The following is a 24,050-nucleotide window of genomic DNA, read 5'->3' on the forward strand; positions in this document are numbered from 1 at the left end:
CTAACACATCATTTTTATTGTGTATATGAAATCATGGGGTCAAATATATAGACACTTCTCACGGGGACAAACAAAATCTCATATTAAGATCGATGCTCTAAATTAAATCTAAAGGAGCTCTCACAGCTTTAAAATGCGTTTATAAAGTTAGAAGAACTCTCCTATCCAATGTGAAATATCACAACTTACAAGTATTTTTCGATAAAATATTATAAGGATAAGTAATTTTTCAAATCTTTGAATGCGTTTATTAAATTTGATCAAATATTTAATTTTTTTTTCAAAAACACTTTTAGTATGAAAACCCTTCTTACAAAAACCATCAAACTACTCTTAATATAATCCCCACGTTACTTTCATCTCCGCAAATTGTGCCCAACATTTTTTTTCCCACTGAATGGGAAACGATGAAAAGGATGGGTGTGAAGGTGATTTATTGCTCCAAATAATTTTGTTGGCAATTTGAATTATTAGAAAGGTGAAGGCTTTTTCAAGGAGTTGATGCCAACAATGTCTTGGTGTGGTTGGTTGCTAGTGTGCAACAACCAGAGGATCACTCGGTCACATCCCACCATACAAACAACTCTTTCTTTATCCTACCTAAAAGACTAATTATTTTTCTCCCCTCTTTTGGAGGGTAAGTTTGGAAATTTGCCATCCTTCTACTTAAATAGGTTTCAATGAGAATATATATTTTAATAATATAATGATAATAGGTAAAATGAAGATATTTAATTTTTTCAAGACATTAAAAAAAAAGGGTAAGAGGAGTTTGCTCTAGTAACATTAAATACTTCCTATATAAAATAATAACGTGTCGATTTGATTAAAACAACTTAATTAGGTTAAATGATAACTTGGTTGTACCAAACCTAATTATATTATTTTCATAGTTAAAGAAACCTACTAATATATAATGATAAAAACTTATTTCTTTTAACACGTGTAAGATATCACAATTTCCTTTTATAAGGATCTATTTTTCATGATATGCTTTATCTTGTTAACTGCCATCTAAATCATTGAAAATATACGGATAACAAGTGTGTATGATAAATATACAAATAAAATGAAATAAGTAGAAAATTGAAACTCGCAAATAAGGTTGATTAAGGTTAGTATTTGACTTTGTCCTTAAACCAAATTTGTTTCGCTCAGGTGCTTACGGTTTATTGAAAATTGTCTCTTAGAATACAACTATCACTTTCTTATGATAATAATACTTATTCTTTTAGCACGTGTAAGATATCACAATTCCCTTTTGTAAGGATCTATTTTCATGATACGTTTTATCTTGTTAACTGTCATCTAAATTATTGAAAATATACAAATAACAAGTGTGTATGATAAATATACAAATAAAATGAAATAAGTAGAAAACTGAAACTCGCAAATAAAATTTATTGAGGTTAGTGTTTGGCTTTGTTCTTAAGTCAAATTTGTTTCGCTCATGTGCTTACAGTTTATTGACAATTGTCTTTTATAATACAACTATCACTTTATTGTAATAGTAATACTTCATCAAATCACAAAACACAATGAATTGCTTGATGATTTGTACTCTATTGTATATTAAATATTTGATAGAAAAAAAAATGACTAAAAGTTAAGGAGAACTTGAATGACAAGAAAAAAGAAAAAGTAGAAGGATGGATGAATGAATGAATGAATGAATATATCATGAGGGTCCCATTTTTATATTTGAAGGTAACTCATTAGAAGATATATGTTTTTAAAATACTAGACACATTATTTAAAGGGTTGTGTTTTAAGACGCTAAATACAACCTTTGAAAAAGATTGTGTATTTTAAATACAAAATACATCCTTTACAAGAAGTTGTGTAAAAAGTGTACATGACAAGAACATCACAAGTAAAAATATATTTAAACATATTATAAAAAAAATTATTAACAATATTCATATACTTTTACTAATTAAAAATTTGAGGGGTATAATGGGTATTTCCGCACACTTATGAGTTATGACCGAGATTCTATAGAATAGAAATAGTGAGACTAAACCAATTTTCTCTTTGTGAGTCAAATCTTTCTAATTTTTAATTTCGGCTTTCGGGTTGAAAAATGATCCGTTAACTTATTCTTCAGCTGTACATTTTCCCGTCTTGAACTTCCGATATCTTTCTTGGTTTTCTTTGCCTCTGCTTTCCTGTTGTCCAAACACCAAAACATGGGGATTTCATGGAGCAACAGAAGGAGAAACAACTATCTACAAAATCGGCCGCCGCCGCCACCGCCACCGCCGCCGCCTCAACTCCTCTCTTCTTCTTACTATTACCCTTCGGAACCACCCTCTCTCCCTCCACCTCCTCCTCCTTCAAATCCTTCGCTTCCTCAGCCGCACAACTATGCTTTTACTTCCAATCCACCTTATCCTCCACCCCCATACCCACCCCACAACCTTTATCCTGCGCATCCCCCTCCAATCTACTCTTCCTCCTACTACTGCTCTGGTCCCTACAATTCCTGCAATTATGCCAACCCCATGATGGCTCGATCCAATTACCAGCCTTACTACGCTAATCACGGCAATTACTGGCCTCCAATTCGGCCTCCAGTGGCGGCACCGCCGCCCCAGCAGCCGCCGCCCTATGTTGAACATCAGAATGCTAAGAAGGTCAGGAATGATGTGAATGTGCATAAGGATACGTTGCGACTCGAGGTCGATGAGCAGAACCCTGATCATTATTTGGTTTCTTTTATTTTCGATGCCTTATTTGATGGAAGGTAATGTTTTCAATGACTTCTTTTAATTAATGTTTATGTTCCCTATTCTGTGGAATAGTTTTGTGGGTATGAATGATTTGATCGTTTGGGTAAGCTATTGAGTTGGGTTTTGATTTTAAGATGAATTTCTTCACGGGTTGATTCAATTTGGGACGAAGAAATAACCTTTTGTAAAGATTAAATGCTAGGTTTTTGTAATTATTCAACTCCGAAATCAGGAATCATTAGGGAACTTGTTTGTGATAGAATTTTGATGAGCATATAGAGAAATAGGAGAGCCTTTCATAATTGTGAAACTATGGATCAATTGATCAGAAATTCTTTTTTGTACCTTCTTTGGGATTGGGTTAACTTGTACAGTGGGGCTGGCTATGTCGTTAGTTGACTTAGGCTCTGTGTAAAGCGCACTTGCAGTTTTCTGTGTCCTTGTGCTGTTTTTCCGTAGTTGGGTTACTTTGTATACATTGTGTGTGCCTTTTTTTTCATTTAATACATTTTTATATTGCCTATAAAAAAAAAGTACTTGCAACTTTTGTTCTCAATATATCTTCCTTGCTTACAAGATGACTGCTGAGTTGAGAGGAGGTTTGAGAGGAAGGTGCTGGTTTGCGGTGGAGACCAAGACTTTTGAACACTCCACCGAATTAGTTGGAGGAAACTAAGAGGGGTTATTCTGGAGAGGAGTGGAGGGAAACTCTCCACCGTTCCTCACTCTCTTCTTCTCCTTTCTTTGGGCCTATGGGATCTCTCTGCTTCTACTCCTTTCTTGATGTCCGATCGGATCTTGGGCATGTGTGGGGGAATGTGGTCCAACGCTATTTGTGGGTTGGAGGGTTTGCTAGGGGATGCCGACTGTGATCCCTTGAGAGTAATCTTGTTGATGATAGTGCCTTGGGTAATGAATGCATGGAGGAGCAAACCCTTGGGTTGGCAGACAACACATTTTCAAAGGAGCTTGTGCTTGTCCCAATGAGGGTGGATTCCATGAAGGTGTTGGAGGTAAATGTTGGTTCTCGAGGGAAAGAGGGGGAGCTGTCAGAAGGGTGGTCCTCCAGTTGCCTTGCTAAGTTTAGCTGATGCTTAGGCATGTCGATGGAGGTTTGAAGGGGAGATTCTATACCTACTCAAGAGGATGAAAGAGAGAATCGATCAAAAGGGTCATGTAGGGGCTAATAGGAGGGCGAATTCCTTGTCTTCTAGGTTTGAAAGGGAACTCAAGAAACTTGAATGGATAGTGAATTATAAGGGTTCAAGCACTGGTAGTGGGTTGGGCAAATCTGGTGGGGCCTTTGTTTCGGGATGCAAATAAAGATAAGAATCCTGTCCTGGAATGTGAAAGGGGCTAAGGATAGTGACAAAAGGAAGATTATAAAGTCCTTGATCAAGTCGCAAAGGATGGATGTGGTTTGTTTGCAGGAAACTAAAATTCAAGAGATGTCTAGTGGGCTTGTACATAGCCTTGGGGTGGGCAGATATTTACAGCGAAGTGTTGTCAATTCTAGGGGTGTAGTAGGTGGAATTTTGGTGTTTTGAGATAACAAGGTGCTTGAGTTAGTTGGAGTGGAAATGAGGAGTTACTTGATTTCATGCAGTTTAAAAATTGTGAGGATGGTGGATTGTGAATTTTTACCGGGGTATATGGCCTGATGTGTAGGAGGAACTAAGAGTGTTTCTAGGATGAGTTTGGGGCAATTAGGAGGTTATGGAGTGATCCTTGGTGTATCGGAGGCAACTTCAACATGATAAGGTTTCTTGGGGAGTGTTGTAAGGGAGACGGTCTTTCCTTAGCCGAGTAGATTTTAGAGGTTACAGAGGATCTAGAGCTTAGAGATATCCCTTTGCAGGGAGGCCTTTTCACTTGGACTGTTGGGTTGAATAATCAGCCCTAGTCTAGACTTGATTGATTTTTGGTGTCTGAAGATTGGGATAACCTCTTCAAAGGGGCCTTGCAATGTGTTTTACCTAGATCAGTTTTTGACCACTTTCCCACTCTTCTAGACGAGGGAGGCATGAGGAGAGGATCTAGATTCAAGAATACGTGGTTGGAGGAGGGTTTTAATGATTTGTTGAAAAATTTGTGCGTGGGTCTTAATGTTAATGGTTCCTATAGTTTTGTTTTGGTTGCTAAACTGAGAGCTTTAAAAGTAGTTTTGAAATCCTGGAATAAAGATGTGTTCGACTTTATTGAAGCCAAAAAGGAAGTGGCCCTCAACCAAGTGGCATTTTGGGATGATAAAGAGAGGGTTACAACCCTATCTTTGGAAGAGGTTGAAGCAATAAATGAGGCAAGGGAAGAGTATAAAAAATGGGTCCTTAGGGAGGAAATTTTATGGCAGCAGAAATCAAAGGAAGTGTGGTAGAAGGAGGGCGACAGTGACACCAATTTTTTCCATAAGATGGTGCATGCCCATAGAAGGAGAAACTGGTTGGCCAAGGTTAAAGTGAATGGTTGCTGGCTCATTGAGGAGAATGAAATAAGAGATAGTGTGGCTGGGTCTTTTCAAAACCTTTTAACTGAGGAAGGGGAGTGGAGACCTAACATTGGTGGCTTGACTTTTGAGAGACTAGGAGGCTGTGAGGCTACATAGTTGGAGCTCCCATTCTCGGAAGAAGAAGTTTTCACTACTCTTTCAGACCTAGGCAAGGAGAAAGTGCCATGTTTGGATGGGTACACTATGACATTTTTGGCTTTTTAGTTGGGAGTTTGGGAAGGAAGAGGTGATGAGCTTTTTTAGCAATTTCCATGAGGGGGGCAGATTTGTCAAATCCTTGAACGCTACTCTTTTGGTTCTAATTCCGAAGAAAGGTGGTGCCGAAGACTTGAGAAATTTTAGGCTAATTAGCCTTGTGGGCAGCCTTTATAAGCTATTAGCTAAGGTTTTAGCCAATAAACTTAAGAAGGTAATGGGTAAAGTGATCGCTTTTGTTAAGGGTAGACAGATTTTGGATGCAACTTTGATCATTAATGAGGCTGTAGATTCAAGGCTGAAATGTAGTGAATGTGGTGTTCTTTGTAAGCTTGACATTGAGAAGGTATATGATCATGTAAATTGGAATTTCTTGTTGTTGGTGTTAAGAAAGATGGGCTTTGGGAGAAGTGGATTGAATGGATAAATTGGCGCATCTCAACAACAAAATTTTCTATTCTTATCAATGGAATCCCAACTGGTTTGTTTCAAAGCACAAGGAGTTTGAGACAAAGGGACCCCTCTCTCCTTATTTATTTGTGATTGCTAGAGAGGCGTTTAGTTGTCTTCTGAAGAAGGTGGAGAATGGTGGCTATCTTTCTAGGTGGTGGGTGAGGGGTAGAGGAGGGGATGAGATTCAGATTTCCCATTTATTATTTGTTAATGACACTTTTGTGTTTTGTGAGGCATCACAAGATTAGATGACTTATTTGAGTTCGTTACTTATGTGGTTCGAGGCAATTTATGGGTTGAGAATTAACTTGGATAAAAGTGAGTTAATTCTTGTGGGGAGGATGGACAACATAGATGATTTGGCTTTGGATTTGGGTTGCAAAATCGGCGATCTTCCCTTTTCTTACTTGGGTCTTTCTTCGGGAGCCTTTTTCAAATTTGTGACAGTTTGGGATGGGGTGGAAGAAAGGTTTCGCAAAAGGTTAGCCATGTTGAAAAGATAGTACATCTTGAAGGAGAGAGACTTACTCTAATTCGAAGTACTCTCTTTAGCATGCCTATCCATTTCATGTCTCTTTTTTGCATGCCAAGGCAAGCTAGATTGTAGTTGGAGAAGATTTAAAGAAATTTTCTTTGGGGTGGTGGGGCTTTTGTTCAGAAACCCCATTTAGTAAGATAGAAAATGATTTGTTCAGAGAGAAGGAAGGAGGGGCTTAAGTGTGAGGTGTTTTTTAGTGATGAACGAAGCTTTCCTCTGTAAGTGGAGTTGACACTTTGCTAATAAAAAAGGGGCACTTTGGAAGCAAGTCATTAGTTAGAAGTATGGTGAGGATGAAGAGGGGTGGCGATCCCATGAGGTGGGAGGTAGGTATGGCGTTGGTCTTTGGAAAATCATAAGAAAGGAATCAGATTTTTTAAACAGCATAATTTCTTTCTTTGTGGGAGATGGTTAGAGAGTAAGATTCTGAAAGGACAAGTGGTGTGGAGATGAGCCACTTTGTGTTTTCTTCCCTTCCTTTTTTGCCCTAATCATTTCTAAGGATGCATGGGTGGTGGATGTTTGGAACTTCAAAGGCAAAAGGGGTGGTTGGACTCCTTGCTTCTTTAGGTTGTTTAATGATTGGAGTATCATTGAAGGGATGGTTGGGCGAATGTTTGGAACTTCGAAGGCAAAAGGAGTGGAAAGAGTGGAGCACTTTTTGGTTGAAGATTCAAGCAAAAAGGGTGTATAGGGATGAGGAAGATAGGATGATTTAGACGGCTTCGAGGTGTGAAAACTTTTTAGTTAAAATCCTTTTATTTTATTTTCGACCTCGGTGACCCTTTATTGTTCTTGTGGAGTATCATTTGGAGATCTTGTGCGCCACCAAAGGTGGCTTTTTTCACATGGGAAGCAACACGAGGGAAATCACTAACTTTGGATTAGGTTCAAAGGAGGGGGGTTTCTTTGGCAAACAAATGTTTTCTTTGCTATTCTGAAGAAAAAGCTGTTGATCACATTCTTTTTCACTGTGCAAATACGTGGATTCTATGATAGTTACTTTTTTCTCTTTTTAGTGTATCTTGGGTCCTTTCCTCTTCAGTTAAGGAGGCGCTCCTTAGGTGGCATGATTTTTTGTGGGTAAAACTCGTAAAAACTCTTGGATGATGACCCCTTTATGTATCTTTTGAATGGTGTGGAAGGAAATGAACATGTTAGTGTTTGGTAATGCGGAGTTGTTGGTCCAAAGGATGAAAAAAAATTTTGTTTATAATTTGTGGTCTTGGTCTAAGGTGTTTGTAGATATGGACCCTAGTTCTCTTGTTAGCTTTATTGATTGGCTAGGTTCTAAGTGAGGGCAGATGGTGTTTTTTGTTTCTTTCTCTCCCACTTTGGGTGGTTGGTGTATACTTCTTGTATACTTTAGGACAATATTTTGGTGTTTCCTTTATATATATATATACTCTCTTACCTATTAAAAAAAAAGAAAAAAAAAAGAACATATCATGCTATAATCGGTGGGAGATTTTGATGTCTTGGAATTTTGTCATAAGTGGTACGGATGGTTGGTATTTGTTCCTAGGTTTAGGCAACAAACACATTGGTGATTGGTTTTGAAATTCATAATTCATTTGATCTCCTGCCAATCATTCATTTAAAGAATCTCAAACTTCATAAATGTAGAATTTGCATAAAATGTTAATTATCTTTGGTCTATTAACCCATTTTTGAACAAAGGAAGATGAGATAAAAGGTGATGATGAGCACCTCTATTTTTTTAATTTTTTTTTTATATATATCTTTGTTAACTAGGGAACCTCACCATGGCAAGGTCCTTTGAGCCCACTTATCCCAAAGTACTAACTAGGTCGCCATAACCAACATCAACAAATAAAAATAAATATAAATATATATTAAAGGTGCCAATAAAAAAGAGGCGAGCATATTATATTGAAAGTATACTTGTGAGAAAACAAAAAGAAGCAGACTACAACCACAACCACAATCTAGTACTTATAGTTCAACCACTCAGTAAAATCTATCAAGAATAGTGGACAAGTTGGACCATCAATTATAAGATACCCTTGACACCACATGTATAGATTAGATATAAGGGAATTCTTGAGAGATTGATTAGTGCATTGCACCCCTTTGAAGGTTCTTTGATTTCATTTCTTGAGAGCCGTCTCCATGCCTTTCTTTTCTTTTTGTGTACAAAGTTCCCATTCCAATCCATTAGCAAGTTCTTCACCAAATATGGGAGAACCCATGAAGTGCCAAATAAGGAGAACAAAAAGTGTTGTAGCCCTCTAGCTTCCACATGACCATCTCACTTTCTACCTTTCAAACATCATCCACCTAAACTTCCTTGGAAGTTGCAAAATAGAATAAAGATGGAAAAAGAGTCCTTTAATGGAACATTGCTGAACCATATATCATGCTGGACTTTTATTCTTCTCTCTCATGACCCACCTCAAATCTTGTTTTAATTTAAAAAAATTCCCATTGTTTTCTTATCGACTTCCATAAGCTAACATTATAGCCTTTTTTTCCCTAGCCAAAGGCACCATCTTCTTGGCTCTTCCCCCCTAAACTTTCCCACTATGACCTTTCTCCAAAGCATATTCTTCTCCAAAGTGAATCTCCAATATCATTTACCTAATAAAGTTTTATTGAGAATGGACAACTCCTTATTGCCTAAACCTTTTCCTTTTATCTTTGCAAATTGTTTACTATTTCACTACATGAGGCTTTTTCTTGAGAGTCCCTCCCCATAGGAAATCTTTTTGAACTTTTCCTAGTCTCATAGTCACTAACTTGGGAATAACAAAAAGGGCAATGAATAATATCAGTAAGCTACCAAGAGTACTTTTAAAAAAGTGAGTCTTTCCCCTTTTGAGAGGTATTGCCTTTTCTTTTCCTTTTTTTTTTTTTTTTTTGATAGGCAAATAGGAATAGAAATATATTAAAGGCACTAATGAAGAAAAAGCAAGCATAGTATCTTGGAAGTATACAAGTGACAAAACAAAAAAAGCAAGCTACAACCCCGATCTAATACTCAAAGCTCAACCATTTGATAAAATCAATCAAGGAAAGGGGACTAACTTGATCATCAACTATGAGGTAGTGCCTTTTCCATAGAGCTAGTCTTTTGGAGAGCCCCTTCTCTGTCACATCTCAAGTAGTTGAAGCCTTGAAGGGAGCACCCACAACCCTGATCTAATAATTAGAGCTTAACCACTTGATAAAATTAGTTAAGGAAAAGGGACCAGCTCGGCCATCAACTATGAGGTAAGTGCCTTTTCCATAGAGCTAGTCTTTTGGAGAACCTCTCTTATACCACATCTCATTTAGCTGAAGCCTTGAGGGGAGCACCCAAGGGTAAGCCTAAGTGGTAGACAACTTTCCCACTCCGTATCCCAATATTGATGCTTGCTCCTCCACAATTGGGAACTCTCCCAGCAGAATTAGTTCTCTTTTATTTAAGTTAATTTTTAGCTTTGAAAAAGCTTCAAACCAAGATAGAACCCAAGCCATATAGGTCAATTGCGGTAGATAAGGTTCACAAAGAAAAATGGTGTCATAAGTGAATAGAAGGTGAGAAATCTCCATTGCTCCACCTCCCCTTGAAACCCATAATGAAGCCACCCTCCCATGCGTTTCTCAAGAGAATGCTAAGAGCCATATAAAAAGATAAGGAGAAAGGTGGTCCCCTTTCTCAACTATGTACTTTAAAAAAACCCTGAGGCACACCATTTACCAAAACTGAAAACATTGCTGTTGGGATATTAAATTGAATCCGCTTAATCCATTTTTTCCTAAAGCCTATTTTTGGCATCACCCCTAAAAGGAAGCTCCAATTTACATAGCATAGGCTTTTTCTCTATCTAACTTACAAACAACTCCTCTATGACTCCTCAATCTCGAGTCTATGATGTATTCAACAATGAATGTATTTGGAAGTTATTTTCTTCCTTAAATGGTTGATATACATTTTAAAAAGAACTTTGCCCGAATGATACTCATTGACTGGTAATAAAATAATAGGATTACAAGGATATTTGGGCTTTGAAGACGATAGAATATTAATCAAATTTATTAATATCATTGATGATATGTAGGATAGAGTAGTAACAAGCATGAAGAGTGTTGAGGTTTCAATCATAATAGGCTTACATCTAGGATCATCATTAATTCTTTTTCACTCATGGTTGAATTTAGTATGCATATTCATGAAGATTTTCTATCATCCGTGTGTTCTTCATATGGTTTGGTTACAAACCAAAGTAGGTGTTATTAATTATGGTGAAAAACTTTAGGATGTAGAGGTTGTGGGTAAGTAGAAATAAAACAATGTATGCACTAGAAGTGGAGTGGGAATATAGTGAAGATTGGTGGTTATGGAATAACTAAAAGTTACTGTTGTTCTTATCTTGGATCAATTGTCCATATGGAGAGAAAGATTGAGGAGGATGTCACCCATACCATAGGATGTGTTTGGGGTAGAAGCGTCTCTTGAATGTCATTTGATAAATGAACACTTGTAGTCCAAGACAATACTAATATGATGGTAGTAGTGACCTCAAATGAGTAGGGATGACAATGGGGCGGGTTTTTTCGGGTACTTGCCCTGCCTTTAATGGGATAGGGTTGAATTTTAATAAACGGGTTTGGGATTTTTTTTTAAAACCCAGGGCGGGTTCGGGTATTGCCCCGCCCTGCCCCAACCCGATTATATATAAAATTAATTTAATTTAAAATTTAAAAATAATTTAATTTAATTTTTATTTTACTATTTTTAATATATAGATAATAAAAAATATTTTTAATAAAATAAGTTATAAAAAATATAATAATTTAATTATTTATAAAATATATTTATCTTAATGTAATTAAAATTTTTAAAAGTAATTTTTTAAAAAAAATTAAAATTAAAAAAAAAAGTTAAACGGGGCGGGGCGGGGCGGGGTGGGTTTGAGAATATATCATACCCGCTCCGCCCTGTTTAAATTTTTAAATGGGACGGAGATGAGAATTGTTTTGAATAAATGGGACGGGGTTTGGATGGGGGCGAACCGTCCCGAACCTGCCCCGTTGCCATCCCTACAAATGAGGAAAGGATGAGGGAAAGTTCTTTAAGATGGGTTGACTATGAAAACAAAGATCCATGACAACACTAGCATGAAGAAGTGATGTGCAAGTTGAAGGCACCAGGAGGATTTGATTATCTTATACTTTTCTAGATGGAGTTTAATGGTGAAAAAGGATTTGTGTTGCTAGTACTTCATAGTTTACTTGACAAGGATGCATGAATTGTCCAGTAACACCAACCACATAAGATGTTTTTTTTTTATGAAGAAACCCCACAAACCTCTAATTGTGTAGGATTAGGAGATATAGCAGCTAACCATGCGATGCCATCTTGTTTCACTGCTTGTCAATAAACTGTGGCCTTGATTGTCAAGCTAGAAAATCTCCGATATGGTAATTACTGCAACATTGTTGATACTTGTTATGAGCTGATCAGGTTTCAGTACATTGGATGACTGTTTAAAATCATTACTCCCTTTTCTAAGGGAGGGAGAATCACTCTAATCAAAGGCACTTTATTGAGCCTTCCAATCTATTTCATGTCCTTGTTCATCATTCCAAGAAGGTTAGTTCAATATATTTCATGTCCTTGTGGCTTTTTGGCCCTTTCTATATATATTGTTGTTTATCTATCAAAAAAAAAAAAAAGAAGGTTAGTTCAAGACTTTAGAAGACCCAAAGAGACTTTTTATGGGGAGGTTGTGTGCTGGAGAAAAAAACCTCATCCGATAAATTGGACCATAGTCTGCTTAGAAAAGAAAGTTAGGGGTCTTGGTGTCTGTAATCTTTGAACCTTAAACAAGGCTTTGCTTGGTAAGCAGATTTGAAGATTTGCTACTACATGGAAGTCCTTTTGAAAACATATCATTATAAGGAAGTCCGAAGAGGAGGAAGGGGATGGTGTTTGAGAAGGGTGAGAGAAGGATATGGAGTGTAGGGATGTGCAAAGCCATAAGAAATGAGTGGAAAGGAATAAAAAGTAGATCTTGCTTTACAATTGAGAATGAGAGAAGGGTTGAATTCTAGAAAGATCTCTGGTGTAATGATTTACCCTTAAAAAATGTCTTCCTAAACTTATTCTATATTGCATCTAACAAAGATGGGTGGGTAGTAAAGGCGTGGGGGCAGGTTGGTGAAGCGGGAGGTTGAAGCCCCTGCATTTCAAGGCATATCAATGATTGGGAGCTTAAGGAATTGGAGTTTTCTATGGAAATTGAAAACATTGTCAATTAAAAGGAAAATGGAGGAAAAATTGAGATAGAATGAGGCCAAAAGTGGCAAATTTTCAGCTAGAACCTTTTATTCATCCTTGGTTAGGGGAAATAAAGAGCCCTTTCTAGCAAGTGTAGCCTTGTTGGTATGGGCAAACACTAGGAAGTGTGGTCCTAGAAAGTGGCATATGATCTTGAGTTCAAATCTTGCCATTGATGATACCCTAAATTTACCCGATGCTGGTTGTTCTGGGGCGGTTAGCACCTCGAGGTTTGGGTTTCCATAGAGTTCTAAGGGCTTGGCTATGGAAGGTTACTCAGTTATAAAAAAAAATAAAATAGAGAGCCCTTCCTAGCAAGTGTAGTGTGGAGTACATGACCACCAACAAAGGCTGGCTTCTTTGCTTGGGAAGTAACTTACGGCAGAATTTTAACACTGAAACAACTCAAAAGGAGAGGGTGGACTTTGCTGAATAGGTGTTAGTTGTGCAAAGGTAAGGAGGAATTGACGAATCACTTGCTTTTCCATTGCTTTGAAGCAAGTATGTTATGACAATTGTTATTTTCTCTCTTTGAATTGTTTTAGGTGATACACTTTTCAATAGAAGGAACCTTTTAGGATGACATGACTCTTTTATGGAGAAGAAACAAAAAAAGCGTGGAGGATTGCACCTTGTGCTTGTTTTGGACTCTTTTGAAGGGAAAGAAACAAGAGGACTTTTAATGACATTGAGAAGTCAGATCAAGCAATCAAATATAACTTTCTGTATGCTTTTGTAAATTGGATTAGGATGTAAATAGAGGATTACTCAATGACAATGATGGACTTTGTAGATTGGTTGAGCTTAAGTAAGGGGAAGGTTTTTTTGTTTATCTTGTCCTTGTCTAGACAAGGTGTCTTTTATATGTTAGGACACCTTCTTTTAGGTGCTTTTATACATTTTTTGTTTTACCTACCAAAAAAAAAATGGAAAATCAATACCCAATCATATCCCACTTGTAGGGAGCCATACCTTACATGTCTAGTAACTTTGGTAAAGTTCTCTCTTTTTATTTTATCAGTAAGCAAGAAAATATTATATATATAAGGTACATAGAATGTATACAATGGGTACTAAAAGACATTACCAAAAAGAGAGAGAACATTAAAATAACTACTCCTTCCCTTAGCTAGATCCCGCCCAATCTACAAATTAGGCCTTTACATGCTAACCCATAACACTAGATTCTTAAGGAAAAAACACTTTAGTTCTTGAATTGATTGTTTCTCACTGTTGAACACTCTTACATTTTCTTCTAAAATGTATAGGAGAGTGGCTCTTTTAACCTTCTTACGTTTTCTTCCCACAAAGGAGTCACACTAACTTAAAAGAGTCTCCTTGACTTATAGAAGGAAGGACCCACATAATGTCAATCAAGGTAAACAAAAATTGTCATAATGCCTTTATTTTTGCACAAATGAGACATTTGTTTGCCAATGACCACCCTTTCTTTTGAAGTTGATCTAAAGTTAACACCTTACCCCAACTAACTTCCCATGAAAAAAAAAAAAAAACCTCACTTTTGATGGAAATAATGGCCATCGAGAAAAGGGGTTGCATGCCCTAGCTCCAAAATGGAATATAAAGATTTGACAAAGAATACCCCATTCCTAGAATCCATTTATACCACTTTTATCTTTTTCTTCTCTATTCATGGACCTTCCTTGTAGCCTTGAGAAAAAAGCCTCTACATTATCTAACTTCCAATCATCCCAGTGTCTAACAACATGAGGATTCTAAGTGGCCCCCCTCACCTAGATCATCCGAAAGATCCACCTTCCAAACTTCTTTTGATAATGCTAAGGTATACAAGGGTAGAAAAGAGCCACATAAGGGTTCATCACCGCACGACATATAACTTCACCCTCTTCCCATTTCTCACCTCAAAGGATGTTTCTTGCCAATCAAATTCTATATTTTTCTGTAATTTTTCCATACCCAAACCTCATACCCTTCACTCACTTTGCAAGAATACTAACCCCCTCATCTTCTCCATACTTTCCTCGAATGACCTTTTCCAAAAGGTTTCTCCTTCCAAAGAATATTTCCAACACCATTTTCCTAAGAGAGCCTTATTAAGCGAGGAAAGAGATCTGATTCCTAGGTCCCCTTTGCTTATCTCCCTACTATCAATTGACCATTTCACTAAATGCATTTTGTTCTCTGAAGCCATGCTTCCCAAAGGAATGCTTTTGGAATTTTCTTAAGCCTCAATTTGACTTTTTGGGGGGCATGCTCAGTAAGGACAAAATAAATAGGCAAACTGGACAAAGTATTTTGAATTAGAGTAACCCTCTCCCTTTTTGAAATATATTGTTTTTTCCATAATGATAGTCTTATGTGAAATCTTTCTTTCATGTTATCCTAAATTGACTTTACTATGAATGGAGCTCTAAGAGGAAGCCCCAAGCTACTTTGGAAGCTCCCTAACCATGCATCCCAATTTTAAAGTCAATTTCTCCACATTAACACTCCCCCTATTGGGATCAATTCACTTTTCTCAAGGTTAATTTTTAACCCCGAGATAGTTTCAAACCACATAAGTAGCCAACTTAAATAGGGTTCAAAATCTTAGCAGGGGCTGGTATGACTTTGCCAAGTCATCTACCTCAGCTAATATCATTACGATACCAAGAACCAAGTCCAATATTTTGTTGAATTGCAAAATAACTCAGTTGACTAAGAGATAGATCGAAGCTTTTGAAGAAGGGATTCAAGTCTCACACCTATTTTTTGTAGACAATATTCTTCTTTTATGTGGGGATAATGTAGATCAATTGAAATATTGGATGTTAATAGTCACTTGCTTTGAAATAGTGTCAGGTTTGAAAATAAATATGAAAAAAAGTGAAATTATTCTAGTGAGGGAGGTGGAGGATGTGGATAGAGTACTTTTTTTGGTTGCAAAGTAGGGAGACTTCCTACTTCTTATCTTGGTTGCAAAGTAAGTCTTGTGGTGGGTGGGATTCAATCGAAAGAAGATGTTTAACAGGAAATTGATTGCTTGGAAAAAGTAGTACCTGTCCAAAGGAGGAAGACTAGTCCTTACTAAGAGCACTCTATCAAATCTCCCTATCTATTTTATGTCCCTCTTTGCAATTCTTAGAAAAGCAAGAATTGGATTAGAGAGAACTCAAAGGGACTTTTTGTGGGGAGATACGAAAGAAAGAAGAAAGATCCATTTGATAAATTGATTAGATGTTTGTAAGGATAAGAAGTACGGAGGGTTGGGTTTAAGAAGATTGGAGGGCCTTAATCAAGTCTTGCTAGGCAAATGCTTGTGGAGGTTTCCTTTTGAGAGGCAAAACTTGTGGAGGAAGATTATACATAGAAAATTTAGGGAGATTGAAGGGGGATGGATTACCAAAGGGGTGAGGGATTCTTTTAGGATGAGCCTATGGAAAGACATTAGAAATGGTTAGGAAAATTTCAATCTTAAATTAATTATTTGAATCATAAATGATAAATATACAAGATTTTGGTAGGATAGATGGGTGAGGGAGGTTAAGTTAAAAGACACAATCCTTATGCTTTTCAAAATAACCTGCACCAAAAATGCCCTGGTTGCAGATTTATGAGGTGGAGGAGGAGTTGAAGATGACAATTGGGAAGTTCAATTTAGAAGATCTTTCCAAGATTGGGAAATAGAGGAGGTGACCCAATTTCTAGAGCTTATTTACCCTTTGAATATGCAGAAAGGAGCGGACACTTTACTTTAGAAAGATGATAGGAGGGGAAATTTCAGTGTTAGGCTGTACCACAAATCCTAAGTGATGAGAATAATTTAGTATTCCCAGCCAAAGAGATTTGGGGATCCCTAACTCCCCTGTGTTTTTTTTTTTTTTAAAAAAAAAAAATGCATGGGAAGCTGTTTGCGGGAAGATATTAACTGCAGATAAGTTAATGAAGAGGGGATGACCCATGGTCAACAAATGCAGCCTTCGTAAAGGCAATGAATAATCAACTAATCACATCTTGATTCATGTGATATGACAAGAGTGCTATGGACTTTTCTGTTAGTAGTTTGTGACTTGAATTGGGTGTTTCCTATTTATTGAGAAATCTCCTACTTGAATGGAAATTTAAGGGGCTAGATAAGAAGAGAAGAAATAGTTTGATGCATGGCTCTGATTTGTCTATTTTGGTGCATTTAGAAAGAGCGCAACTGAAGGACTTTCAATGATGGAGAGCTTTCATACCAAAGATTGAAGGAGTTCTTCATTAAATCGCTATTAGAGTAGTCTCATGCTTCATTGGAGATGGAGAACCCCTCTATTTTGGATTTCTTAGATGTTCTTCTTTGTGGTTAGCTTGGCTTGCTTTTGTAGGCTAACCTTGTATATGTTTGGTGCTTGTTTTGTGATGTTTTGTGCATACTGCCTATATACATAAGGTGCACCCTTCTTTTTGGCCCTTCTTAATACATGCTTTTGTTGTCTATCAAAAAAAAAAAATTGTGGCTTAAGTTTGATCATGGCTTTCGTGACCTTATTTCAGTTATAAAAAAGTATGCAAGCCTACCATTGTGGGGACATGAGGTCTTTTTGTTTGTGCAGAGGGATATGATGTTCTCTTTTGTTACATGGGCTTGAGTGGCCTTTTTTTTTTTTCATTTTTGTTCCCCATTGGAATATGTTGTTCATTGTTTTCATGGCTATAATTTTGAGGGCTAGGGTTGGAGAATGCACTAAAAATATTTGAAGTACTGCAGACTCAAATCTGAGTGTAATGCATTCTTTTGTGCTATTTGGAAAGATTATGATGAATCAAATGCTTTCTAATTTTAAATAAATCTTTTGGCCTTCAATATTATAGAACATGAGACCATTTATCATGTCCCAATGTATTCCAACACTAGTTTCTTGTTTCCTGTCTTGTTTGAGTTGGTTTAGTGAAAATGAAGAACATTCTGAGAAAGGGGTAATGATTACAAATCCCAAGTTGTCAGCATTTATTTTTAACTGGCTTTGAAGTTTTAACTTTATGTGGATATAAGCCTACACTAAAATATTTTAAGCTGATTGGCCCAAATTTATCTAGCCCAAGTGTGATAATTCCTTACTAGAGGCTTCTTATGGTTGTAGCAAGGTATCACTGTGGGAGTACAAGAAGCCTTCTTTGCTTCTGTGGAAGGATAAAGTGTCCTTCTGATACATGGGCTTAAGTGGCCTTTTTTCATTACATTTTTACTTTTTTGTTCCCTGTTGGACCATGTTATTCACTGTTTATTCAAGCCTATACATTTATGGGCTAGAGTTGGAGAATGCACTAAAATATTTGAAGTACTGCAGAAACATATCTTATTGCACTCTAAATGTTATTTGGAAAAATTATGATGAATCAAATGCTTTATAATTTAAAATAAATCTTTTGGCTTTGACTATTACCGAGCAATTAGAATCTTAAAGGAGTTTCAATTGTACATGTAATGTTGTTCTTAATTGTGTTTTCTAATTGACAGCATCACCATTTACTACTTTGCCAAGGAAGAGTCCAACTGTAGGTTTTCTCCACTATTTCCTGAAGCCTATATGCCAGTGAGAATCCCTTTTCAGAAAGGACCTGGCCAGAAATTTCGTCAGCCTTCTGGAACTGGTATTGACTTAGGCTTCTTTGAGTTGGATGATCTCTCGAAACCATCACCTGGAGAAGATGTATTTCCTCTTGTCATCTCTGCTGAAACATCTCTCCCCCTTCATCCAACTGATGAACATAGTGGTGATCCTACGCCACGTACATCCCCTCACATGCAGATTACTCAAGCTGTCCTAGAGAAGCACAATGGGGACCCTTTCCAAGTGAGAGTAATCAGACAGATATTGTGGGTCAATGAGGTTCGCTATGAGCTGCGTGAGATATATGGAATTGCAAGCTCAGCATCAGAAGGCTTTAATGACAATGACTCTGGGAAGGAATGTGTGATTTGCATGACTGAACCAAAGGATACTGCTGTTTTACCTTGCCGACATATGGTAAGTCTCCACTATATTATATTGAAAGAAATTCAGACTTAATTTTAGGTTAGCAACTATATACTGCCTATGCACTCATAGGATAAGGAGCTGTATGGTTAAAAGTGATATGAGATGGGCTCAAGCCCAATATGCTGGAGCACATGTCTGATATTGATGATTTACATAAAGGAAAATCAGAGAGGAAAGAGTAGATTTTACGTCAGTATTCTTGACATGTTGTCGATCGCACATGAGCTTGTCTCATCTGTTCATCTGTTTGCTATTACTTAGACGCTACCTAGGATTTCATCTAGTCAGTCATACTATTGTTGTTTTCTGGTTGGTGAAGAAAGTCAGGTTATTTAGATGGCATTCTGACTTTAGACTTGGAATTTTGGATCTTCCTTCTGTATGATTTTCTTTCAATCATTATAAATGATGTAGATTTAGCATTTGGAGGACACACGCTCATGCGCACACGCGTACACACACAAATACATATACACACAGACTTACCTACATGCATCAACCTTTTGCAATGCTTTTATGTGATATTTATTGTCCCTAGAAAGGCTAATATACAAGATTTCCACTATTTTTTGAGAGTGTCATTTATTAGCAATTGTTTCAATTCTCAGAAAATAGTGGACTTCTAGTGGGGTGTTTAGGGGGGAATTGTTTGGAATACTGGAGGGCAATAACTGAGATGTTTTAACCATATTGGAGAAACTTGTGACAATGAATGCAAATAACAAACTGAAATGTCCTTTCTATACCTCACCTGCTCTATTTTCCACTGCTAAATGTCGGTTACTTTTTTCTCAAGTTGAACATGTTGCAATTTTCAGTGTATGTGCAGCGAGTGTGCAAAAGAATTGAGGCTCCAGTCGAATAAGTGCCCCATATGCCGTCAGCCCATAGAGGAACTTATAGAGATTAAGATTGATAATGATCAGTAAGAGATTCTTTTCTTATATGATAGGATAGCTGTATTCTTTCTGCGTATGTGAGTTGGCCTGTTATGCCTGTTTTATATATGTATTCTAATCTTTGTATATTGTTAATCGTCTTTTCAGCTTTTGAATCCCAAAGATGTGCCCTGTAAAGATGATTGTGTTAAATCCATTCTTCCAGGAAAGAACTTGAATTTTTATTTTTTATTTGTTCAAAAAAAGGCAAAAGCTTTATAATTCCCACCTATGTACAAATCTGTATATTGTCTTCTACAATCTTTGATTGGGTTCATTTTTTAGTGCTCCTGCAAAGTGACTGGCTTTTTAAATTAAGTTTGAAGTGTACGCATCATTGGTTGAAGAAGCCCTTTGTTGTTGAGGTTGCATGTTTCTTTGAATAATCTTTCTTTTATTATAAACAACTCTACCTGTCAATACTGATTGATGACATGATATCTATGCAAATGCTGAAATGCGTTTGAGTTTTCTTCATTCCACTGCCTTTTCTTGTATGACTGGGTCCATGGTTGAAATTTCAGCTAGTTTTTCATCCTGGGGAAGGAAGAATGGGTATATATTTATTTATTAAAAGGGGGACGAAGAACCAGTAGTGAGTATGGAGATTCAAAAAGCAATAAAGAGAACTTTGAAGGCTAGTAGACTGGATGAACATTCTAAGGAATTGCCCTTTTTCCTTTGTTCTGCTAGCAGCCAAAAAGTGTGGCTGAGAGAGAATATTTGCTATCCAGAAAAAAGAAAAAAAAGCAAGGGAATATTTGCTATAGAAGTTAGCATTATGATTTACAGATTAAGAATCTCGAAAGCGTAAGTGGGGCCTTGAGAGGTTTTTTGCTTGACAGAAAAGGATACTAGGCACTGCAATAATACTAATCATTCTTCGTATCTCTTGAACTTCCACCCACATATAGCTTTGTTGATGTGAAATGGAAGAGATAATGCCACATCAGATTTGGGAGTTTTGTGCAGCTAGCTTCTCAAGGAAGAGTGGGACTGCTCTCCACTTTTACTAATGCAGACTCTTGTAAAAAGTCATGGCCTCTGCAAATTGGGGTATGCAAATTGTTTCTTGAGATCTGTTGATGACTAAGTCATTTTTGGGTATTTCCAGCATCTTTTTGTAGCTTCATTTGCACTATCAATTAGTGTATTGTGGTTGTATCATGATCATATGGAAGGCAAAAAGGGTATTGAGCTGCCATTTGAAATGTAGGGTATTTTCATATTACTCTGTTCCTTGCATATTTTTGAAAATTCTAGGAGAAAAGCTGAATGTTGAAGTTATAGTAGAAAACCCAGTTCTGATGAAGACTAATGGCTCTGACCAGGGCTTCAACATAAACCCAGCTTCTTGAATGGATGGCCAAATCCTGGGACCACCCCATTCAATTCTTGAGGATGTGACAGCTTCTTAAATGTATGCTTGAGTGTACACACCCTTACATTAAAAGTTATATTCTTAATAGCTCTTATATTAGTATGGTTGTTAAAGTGACCGGGTCATTTGCCTCCCTGTTTTGCCTCTTGAAGCACTCTAGCCTCTTACGTGAAAACTGGCGAAGAAGCTAAGCAAGTGGTGATGAAAGATGTGGGTATCATTAGTAGAAAGATTTATTCATTTGGGTTCATCTAGCTTGTCTGGTTGCATTTGGTTTAGGTGCGTGTGGGGCTGTCGAATTCTTGGAATGAATAATAAGATTTGGTGGAAGGAATCACTACTTAGTAAATATGGAAGGAGTTTCATCTACTCCTTTCCGGTTTAGGCTTTGGCTTCATTTGCTTGCGGAGAATTGGTAGTAAAATCCAATCCCAGACTTGAAAAATTGAAAATTCTTGCATTTACTGCATAATTGGTTTTCTTGAATTTGAGGTCTGTAAGTTACAGACCCACTACTAATCCTCTTCAACAGAAAAGAAAATAAAAAAGTTTGGAGGTTTTTCTTCAAAGGTAGATTTTTTCTATTTTTTGGTCTAAGTTTGAAGGGTGTATAAAATTGAAAATAACTCTTGTGATTATGGGATACAGCAGGAGAAAGAAAATAAAAGTAAAGAGAAAGAAAACCAATGGAAAGGTTTCCCAAGTAAACAAAACTTTCTGCCTCATCCTTTACCAAAAATTTGCCTATAAATGCAGAAATCTAGAGTTGGGAGGAAGGCAAAGTGCAGGGGCCATGTGAAGATGCATGTAAGTATAAATGAGGGTTAGATGGTTATAAATGAAAGATCTCCTCAATCTCATATATACCCATCACTGCCCATGGACCCATGTTCTGCACATGTGATTCCTTGCACATACATGGTAAACCCACTGCATAATTGCCCACATTTCCTCTTGAGTCCCATTCACACAAAAAGGCATCTACCATCTACCCCAAATCTATTTATACCCTATTTGATTTTTTTATTTATTTAAAAAAACCCCTTTTTGAAACAACTTTGATACAAAATCAATGCATATTTCCTGAATTAACTTTTCATTTCCATTTATATTCTAGGTTTGAGAAACATATTAGCTGGCCAGAGCTGGCTGGGAATGTAGCTAAGCCAATGAAACACTGATTACCAATTAACCTATGAGGCAGATTAGTAACAATAAATGGGGGCTGAATGGTCATCTGATCCAGCAACCACCCTTCTGATCCAAGCCTCTGCTTAAAGTAGACCATGCTCTCTTTTGCCTAAACCAGGGTAGGAAAGCCATTATGTTTGGGCCCTTTGTCACATTCACATTCCTTTTACAAGCAAAGTGGGGACTGGGAAATAAAAAAGATAGAAGGACAAAGCCATGAGGGTTTCATCACTGGTTAGACTTTTAAGGAAGACATCAATATTTTGCTTGTAAAAGAAGAGCCCAATGGCCATTGCAAACCTTGATTTATCTTCATTTGAGGGTTAGTTTTGGCTACCTTTCTCCCCCTAATTTCTAGTAAATCAACACTTGATTGGACCCAATGGGCTTTTAATATAGTTGAGAAGGTATCCAATACCTCTAGTGTACCATGTGATCAGGCTGGCATGGTACAACCAAACAAGGCTCTTTGTCATTTGTCAATTGTTAATCTAAAATTCAGAAAGTTAAAAGTAGTCAATTAAATTCCTACTAAAAGGGAAATCTTATTAAATAATTTCTACTTCCATTTTTTTTTTCAAGATCAAACTCAATTATTTTTTTTTTTCTTGTCCTTCTCTTGGGTGAACACCTCCTACCAACACCCTTTCTATCATGTGTCAATAAATTAAAAATTCAAAAAGTTAAAATTAATTAATTAAATATATATAAATGATGACTATTTGAAATCTAACCATATAAAAAGAAAAGGAGAAGATATTTATAACCTAATTTTCTAAGAGGAAGCCTTTGTTTATGTCATTTTCTTTGAAAAGGATCTCTCAAAAGAATTGAAATATGAGTACCAAGAAGAAAGAAAAGAAAATGAGAAAACTTTTGCAATTTGATTTTCTAATGAGAAGCTTTTGTTGGATGTCATAGTTTCTAAGCTAACTAACATGATCTTTTTCAATTAAGCAAGCTTTTAGCCAAATTAGAAATTGCTGCCTTTTCTTTTGAAAAATTACTGAAAGGGTGTACGGTTCTCATAGATGGTTGAATTTTCTTTCATTTTGTTCATTTAATTTCATATATCAAAGTGGACCTAGGCCTTCTAAATCAGTCTCCTGCTAGGCAGCTTTAGCTGGAATTTTTGTTTTTTTTTTTTTTTTTGTTTTTTGGTCTAGTGTGTTTTATGTGGATTTGGAAAATTATCATTACATTTACTAAAGATGTAGTGTCATTTCGAACAACACTTTGGATTTTATAATTTTATTCGAGCTTAAGTTGTCCTTTTTTATTAATTGATTATTTTATTTTATTTTATTTTTAAAAACAACCATATTAGATGGAATAAGATATATGTTTAATGACTTAAATTATGTTATTAAGTTTGTTTGGTAAATGGTTTCAAAACGTTCTTTGAGTTTTTTTAATTAGAATCAACAATAAGGTTAGAAATGAAACGAGAAAGATAGTGGAAATCCAAAGGTTAGAAATGAAACGAGAAAGATAGTAGAAATCCAAATGAAAAACCTAAGGATGTCATTTGGTTGGGATTTTATCATTCTTTTAAGGTAAAAAAATTAAGTATTTGTTAACTATGTTTTTAATTTTTTTGAATATTAAATATGTTTGATAATTATAATTTATTATTTTAGTTTTAAAAATAAAAAATATGTTTAGCAATTATATGACAACAAATTAGATAAAAAATCTATTTTTTAAATGATTTTTTTTTCAAAGAAAAAAATAGTTAATTTATAATTAAAATTGAAAATTCAAATTTTGATTTACTTAGAATTAAATTTGTATTTTCATTGGATTCAGATGTGGAGTATTAACATTATAAGCTTAAATTAAATGA

At 36.3% G+C, this 24,050-nt stretch overlaps 1 protein-coding gene across 2 annotated transcripts; it reads left to right on the forward strand.

Moving 5' to 3' along the window:
- Window positions 1-2,031: 2,031 nt before the first annotated feature.
- On the forward strand, window positions 2,032-20,863 carry LOC100266660 (probable E3 ubiquitin-protein ligase LUL4). Of its 2 annotated transcripts, none has more exons than XM_010651561.2 (4): window positions 2,032-2,746; window positions 18,172-18,682; window positions 19,513-19,619; window positions 20,157-20,863. In XM_010651561.2, exons 1-4 carry the CDS (start codon window positions 2,190-2,192, stop codon window positions 20,158-20,160), a joined length of 1,179 nt encoding a protein of 392 aa, XP_010649863.1. In that variant the 5' UTR covers window positions 2,032-2,189; the 3' UTR covers window positions 20,161-20,863. The 2 variants fall into 2 exon arrangements, with proteins under 2 accessions (XP_010649863.1, XP_010649862.1); XM_010651560.3 differs by lacking the exon at window positions 20,157-20,863 and adding an exon at window positions 19,741-19,817.
- The last annotated feature ends 3,187 nt before the right edge of the window (window positions 20,864-24,050 follow it).

The sequence above is a fragment of the Vitis vinifera genome, chromosome 5 (assembly GCF_030704535.1).
Source record: "Vitis vinifera cultivar Pinot Noir 40024 chromosome 5, ASM3070453v1".
Classification (NCBI taxonomy): domain Eukaryota; kingdom Viridiplantae; phylum Streptophyta; class Magnoliopsida; order Vitales; family Vitaceae; genus Vitis; species Vitis vinifera.